Below are 6,743 nucleotides of genomic sequence, written 5' to 3'. Positions count from 1 at the left end.
CACGGAATCTTGGATGCACTACACATAAATTTGTACGCTCGCGTTTGCTATTTGTAAGTCGCCTGAATTCACAGCTCGTGACGATCGATTCTCGCGTGCAACTCCGATTAAGAGGCGGGGCATCGCGCGGCGAGAGGCCGAACCGGCCGGGTGGTCACCGGTGAAAGGGAGTGGGAAGCTGATTGGTTCAGGTGCGCAGGGTGGAAGGCTGGAGAGAAGAGGTCGGGGTTAGAGGAATGGCCAGAGGCGGATGTGGCGGCATGAGGATGGCGAGGCAGTGAGAAAGGCGCGACAGCGGCGTCGGTTGCGGGTGTGGAGGTGGCGGCGACGTCGGTGGCGATCGAGAGCAAGAGGAAAAAGACGGCTTCGAGAAGAAGCGGGGGGAAAAGGATGAAATAAGAAATATGCCAACCGTTGGATTTGAATCCAACGGCCAGAAAGATCGAATTTATTACATTTTCAATACAGCTTACGAATAACATGACCTCGTAAGATTGTAGTGTAGTGTAGTAATAGTTTTTGAAACGGAGGCAACACATTTGCCTCATCGATTGATTAATTGAAACAGATTTTGATGATGGTGTGCGCATGCACGGACAGAGAAGGCTTTGTTGTTGCTATTTACTCAGATTTCTCTTTGTTTATTCCATGGTTCCTCCCCTTGTACGTGGACAAAGGTAATTTACATGCATGCATAATCGGTAGGTACGGTATACATCCCCAGAAAAAGAAGGACGGTTAATTAGAACACAACATGTGGCGCAACAATGCTCCGCAGGTTCGCCGTAGTACGTTCCTTCTTCCCATCCACGTACGTAGCCTTTGGCTTTGTTCGGATGAGCAAGCAGGGGATTTTCATTAACTAGCTAAGCTACACGTAGCAGTGAAATAATTAGTTCGGCCATTCCCGCCGGCCGGCCGATCCTCGTCGTCCGATCAGGCGTCGGCCTGCCGCCGCAGCCTGAGGCGCGCCTTGGAGAGCTGCTTCCACTCGACGAGGCGGAGCAGGAACTCCATGACCTCGGCCGGCTCCTGCAGCGAGAAGGAGGCGCTGGTGTCCTTGGGGTGCTTGGAGACGAGGATCCCGACGCCCTGGCCCCGCCGGCGCAGCACCTTGAAGGCGTCCTCGTCGGTGCGGTCGTCGCCGATGTAGACGGGGAGCACGTTGGGGCAGTCGGCGAAGCCCAGCGACTCGAGCAGGAACTCGAGGGCCTTGCCCTTGTCCCACTTGATGGTGGGCCGCACCTCGAACACCATCCGCCCCTGCGACATGCGCAGCTTCGGGTACTCCCGCATCACGCCCTTCACCGTCTCCGCCAGCGCGCCCCAGCTCTGCAAACCATCATCATCATCGACGCTGATCAGTCACTAGTTATTAAGTGATTAAACCTAACTAACCTCCCCACTACTCCACTAGGGACAAAAGGGAGGTTCAATCTTATATTATGAGCACTAGCGGTGGTTAAGTGAATGAATACGGGTGGTGGGGAGGGATAAAGCTATAAATGGGAAGGAAAGCGGCTGCCATTCGCGGTGGCAGCGCCCATTTCCGTTCTGCTCCGTCCGTCGCCTACCTTTTCGTCGACGCATCTGAAGTGGACGGACACGCAGAACTTGTTGTTCTCCACCTTGGCCCCGGCTACGTGCTTCGTCTCCTCTATCAGCCGCTGATGCACCTGGAGAAACACCATGCATGGATTCGAGTTTAGAACGGTTTCTTCTGACCAGATTTCTGGTGCGAATGAGTGGGCGGCTGCGAGGTTGAAGCTAGGTGCGTACCTCTTCTATCATGGGCAGGAACTCGCTTGCTGGTTGGAAGAGAACTCCTTTGGCCTGCGGGGCAAAAAGGTATATGCCTTTAGTTTGCCAAGATATGGGAATATTCGTGCCCACAAAAATGGAGCTGGAGATAGATGGATCGAGCGACCATGCTAGCAGCTAGCTAGGAGTAGATGATGGGCGAGAGGAGAGGAGCATCAATTCACCTTGGACTTTGAGGACTTGGCCGGGCCCTTGATGTCCATGCCGTGGCTGCCGGCGTAGTAGAGCTCCGCCAGCTTCACGAAATCAAACACCTGCGAAATTGAACACGCACACATCGGTTCGGTTAGCTTCGTTTCGTCAGCGGCGGCGGTGGTCGTGGTGGGCGATGGCAATGGGAGTTCATTAATTGCTGGCGGGCGTACCTTGTCGCGGCACCGACCGCTGACGATCGCCGTCGGGAAGTGCTTGGCCACGCTGCGCACGGCCATCCGCATCTGCTCATTTCCGAATCACAAAATTAATAACGTGTCCGCAGGTCGGGAGCAGAGGTGCATGGTGGTATGAAATTTGGAGAAGCAGAGTGGGCAGGGGAGTGGCTCACCGTCTCGCTCATGAAGGCGGCGTCGGGGTCATCGACGATGGGGGACAGCGTGCCGTCGTAGTCCAGGAACATGACGATCTGCTTCCCCTTGGACGCGGCCACGATCTCCTCGAACTTGCCCAGGGCGGACGGGTGCTTCGCCATCCAGGCGGCGTGCTCGTCGTCGACGCCGGCGGCGAGGGCCGCGGCGGCCCTTGCGTGCGTGGGGGAGGACGCCCGCATGGACTCGACCAGGCCACTGAGCATCCCGGCGCCAAGCTCCGCCTGCGCGGCCCGCAGGCACTTGCGGCTCACGGCCATCCCGGCACGCGGCGGTGGGTACGGGAACAGGGACCCCGGGCAGGGGCACGCCGTGGGCGCGGGCGCCGTCATGCCCACCTCCGGCACCACCACGGTCGTCTGCGCCATGCCAAGCACGAGTCCAAGGAGAAGAAGAAGCTTCGAGGGACCGGTCCTAGAAGCGCGCGAGAGGAGGAGGATCCCGAACGATGGATGGAATCAAGGGATGGGGCTTCGGTTGGAAGGCAGAAAAGGAGAAGCGAGAGTGAGGAGGAAATGATTGGTGTTTTGTGTGGAGGCGGGGGGGCGGGGTATTTATAGGTGGAGGGAAGCGAGGGGAAGACGTGAATCCGGCGCGGGGGGTGGGCCGATGTCGTCCGCCGTCGCGCAGCCCACGGCGGTGCCAGGTGGCCGCGCGGGCACGTGCAGGGCCCGCCGTGGAGGCCGCGGGCGGACGTGTGGGGCTCGGTGCGCGACACCTTAGCCTTGTCGACGGTGAATGGCCTTTTCCCCTGTGATGTGAGGCTCTTTCTTGGTCAGATCCAGCTTTCCTTCCGGCAAGTTGGTAGTAGTAGTACTACCACAAGAGTTAAAGCTCGTTTTCCTTTAGAGCAAAACAAAGAGTTAAAACTCGCGCGCTGTTACCGCTCAAGTCACGACGAAAACTGAGATGGGCAGTGGCCGAGCTCGGCTCGGCTCGGCCCGTGAACAAATTTGTTGCCCCCAATCCCCTTTTGGAGCAGCCACTAGTTAACGAGCGCTTCTTCGAGAGCCTCGCAATGGTCAGTGTCATTTGACTCGCTATCAGTCATTTGCCACGTGTCACGTTTTGCGTGTTTTTTCTGAATTTTGTTTTTTTCTGCACGTGTTTTCGAATATTTAAATGGGTTTTTCTAGGTTTTTTTGACATTTTTGTTTTTCACCGGCCTTGTTTTTTTGCATGAAATAACGCATTTTTTTCTTTCGCGTGAGGCACGACCGTCCTTTTGGAATCTGTATTTTTTTCTTTCGCGAGAGCCACAGTTTTGCTTTCGCGAGAGGCACGGTTGTGTTTTCGCCAGAGTCACGACCGTGCCCTTCAGAAACGAAAAAAACGTGTTTTTATATTTTTCTTTTCCGCGAGAGTCACGGTTGTGCTTCCGCGAGAGGTACGGTTGTGCTTTCGCGGGATTCAAGGTCGTGCCTCTCGAAAATGGATTCTGTTTTTTTATTCTTTTGCGAGACTCACGGTTTTGCTTCCGCGAGAGGAATGGGTGTGCTTTCGCGGGAGTCGTGGCCGTGCCTCCTCATAAACAAAAAAAACACGTTTTCTCTTCTTTTTTTCCTTCCACGAGAGTTACGGTTTTGTTTCCGCGAGAGTCACCGTTGTGATTTCGTGAGAGGCACGGACGTGCCTCTTTCGAAAAGGAAAAAACTCGTGCTCCCGGTTCAGTTTTTTCGTCCGGTTTTTTCGTGAAAAAAGTTCGTCAAAACCTATCAATACGGGATCTAGTTTTTAAGATCTCGACGCGAGGAATCCAACGTTGAAAGCGATTTGAGATTTGGATGCACGATTTGAGAGATAAAACGTTTTGAATAAACGGATCTACAAAAATAGAAAAAACTCTCAGGTTGCGACAAATGACGCGCTGCATGTGCGTCACTTGTCGCAACCTGGGGAGTTGGAGTGATCTTTACAAGTACTCCTCAACTTGTGATTTCACCCTTTTGATGGGACAGAAAAGTACCGTAACGCGCCGATCGACCGTACATCAATATATATAATGATTTTTATAAATTAAAAACTTATATAAGTTTGAATTTTTTTATATTCATATTTTTTGAAAGAATGGTCATAAATGTTTGTTTTTCTAAAAAAAGTATGTTATTAATAAAATGTTCACGAATTTAAATTTATAAATGATACAAATAATATTCATGACTTTTTAATATTAATGAAATTAAGAAAATGCTGAAGTAAAAAAAGCATGAAATGAAAACGAAGAAACTTATAGGAAAAATGAAATAAAAATAAACCAAAATACAATGTTAAACTGACAAATTTAGAAAGAATGAAAAGACAAGAAAACAAACGCCTCACTTAGGCCGCCCAACTAGGACGTGGGAAGAAAAGAAAAGTTAAGGAACAAAAAAGGGCGCCCTGCCCCACTCTGCAATGGGAAGGTCAATATTATCGCTAGGGGGTACGTGTTTGGTCACTATTTCGCACGGAATAGGATTTGCATGTTGCAACTGCAATGCACATAGGCATTTTTTTCCAGGTACTATTGTACAGTGTGCAAACCAAAAATTCACTTAAGAACAACCAAGGCATGTTTTTCGGTTCACTCCAAAATTCTCTCACGCTAGTTGCTCTCAAGCCTCTGGATCGCTAGTTTTGTAACCTTTGTCATCCTACAACATTACTCACAACATCTTTCTGATAACCGCTCATTGATATCCTTGTCGAAACTATAAAACCATCTCCGCTTTAGTGTGAAAACCGCAAAGTTAGGGCACTTGCAAACCCTAGGCTATACCTTGTCCAATCTATGGCTATATTTTATTTGACTACCTTAGGAACCAATATGGATGAAGTGCAAACTGGTTGTCCTTCAAATAAATCAAAATAATTTCAAAACTTCAGTCAGTTTTAGGTTTTTCTCCGATGACCCAAAAGTACCACTGAAATTCACTTGATGCTAGCGAATTCAAGTTCTAGGTTGAATTATAGGTGATGTGGTTTACATGTAGTACTCTAGCAAGTTTAACTTGCTAGGTAATACCAGAAAAAAAATCTTGGAACTACCAGATCATCAGAATGGACAAAAAAATGATATTTATTTTGCTTTGTATTTTAACTTCTCATTGTATCTTATCTTTGCTCTTATCTAAACTCTTTCACAAGGCTTAGTTGTTTGATATGCAATGGCTAAGAAAAGCTCCAGCAACTAAGGCCACCTAAATTGGAAGCGGGAAGAAGCCTGCACCAAAAACTCAAGCTCAAAAGAATTAGACTAATAGAAAGAGACAAGAAACTCTCAAGAGGAAAGAGGACATAACAACAAGGGATATGGCTGAATTGGAAAAGATGCATGAATTTTTAAGAAGCATATTTGCTCAAGATGTAGGAGAGTAAAAATTCCAAGGATCATCAACTCCTCCTCCTAGCCCCAAGCCTAGTAGATGGGTAGATGACTTCTTTCTTACCATTTGGTATCTTGATGCCAAAGGGGGAGAAGATGTGAATATCATAGGCTTAAGCAAGTGCCCTTTAGTTGTTTAAGAGGGTGTGTGAGATGTTAGTGCCTTTTTGGAGTTACAAGACTTCTTCTTATTTGGGATCCCGTGTGATCCCTTCCTATGTCTTGTAAAACTTTATTTTACTTTGTCTGATATGGATTGTTATCTATCATGTTTAAAAGTACTTACGCGTTTTGCATGCATTATTTGCCCAAACATGTATCTTGCATGTATAATTAAGAAACGACATAAATCTTGTTGGCTAACTTTTCCTCACTAGTTGTTCACTTTCTCAAGTAATATTGTTTGGATCATGTGTTAGGGCATATTTTTCTCTGGCTTGTTTGGTGATTGATGACAATACTTTTGCGGACTAATCGTGTGCATTAAGCTTTGCAGGTTATCTAATATAAGGGCACTATGCGATAGCTCCCCTCATGGACTTCACTTTAGACGATTTATTTTCCCTCGTTTCTTTTTTGGTGAAATTGAGTAGTAGGGTTAACCGTACTATCAAGAGGGGATCCATTTCGGAAGAGTATGGGTGGAATCATCACGTACACACCCTCCTTGCACCCTCGTCTTCTTCCCGCTTCTTTGGAGTTTCCGTGTTGTGCAAAACAAGGGGTGATGTGAGCTAAGCGGTAGTACCGCGGCCAGGGCGGTAGTACCGCCTATCAGCGGTAGTGCCGCTTGTACTACCGCCCCTGCTGTGGTCTCGATTTTTCGTGTCGGGTTTCCGTAAAGGACCACGCAGGGGAGCGATAGTAGGGACAATAGTAGGGCGCAGTAGTACCGCTTGTATAAGCGATAGTACCGCTCCTACGTTCGCTCCTGCTGCCGCTCAGCTTGCTGCCCTCCTTAGTTTTCCAGCGGC

At 49.0% G+C, this 6,743-nt stretch overlaps 1 protein-coding gene across 1 annotated transcript; it reads right to left on the bottom strand.

Moving 5' to 3' along the window:
* Positions 1-614: 614 nt before the first annotated feature.
* On the bottom strand, positions 615-2,928 carry LOC123103605 (probable trehalose-phosphate phosphatase 7). Its single transcript, XM_044525250.1, has 6 exons — positions 2,366-2,928; positions 2,187-2,258; positions 1,986-2,075; positions 1,780-1,833; positions 1,575-1,676; positions 615-1,332 (listed from the first exon to the last, which is right to left on the bottom strand). The coding sequence occupies exons 1-6, from the start codon at positions 2,771-2,773 to the stop codon at positions 937-939; spliced, it is 1,122 nt and encodes a 373-aa protein (XP_044381185.1). The 5' UTR covers positions 2,774-2,928; the 3' UTR covers positions 615-936.
* Positions 2,929-6,743: the final 3,815 nt, after the last annotated feature.

This window comes from Triticum aestivum, chromosome 5A (assembly GCF_018294505.1).
Source record: "Triticum aestivum cultivar Chinese Spring chromosome 5A, IWGSC CS RefSeq v2.1, whole genome shotgun sequence".
Lineage (NCBI taxonomy): Eukaryota > Viridiplantae > Streptophyta > Magnoliopsida > Poales > Poaceae > Triticum > Triticum aestivum.
This window is presented reverse-complemented; position numbering and strand designations above follow the sequence as displayed.

Coding starts and splice junctions, on each gene's coding strand:
- LOC123103605 (XM_044525250.1), bottom strand. CDS start 2,773: ATGGCGCAGACGACCGTGGTGGTGCCGGAGGTGGGCATGACGGCGCCC. Junction 1,834..1,985: donor CCAAGTCCTCAAAGTCCAAG/GTGAATTGATGC, acceptor TTTGCCCCGCAG/GCCAAAGGAGTTCTCTTCCA. Junction 1,333..1,574: donor TCAGATGCGTCGACGAAAAG/GTAGGCGACGGA, acceptor GATGGTTTGCAG/AGCTGGGGCGCGCTGGCGGA.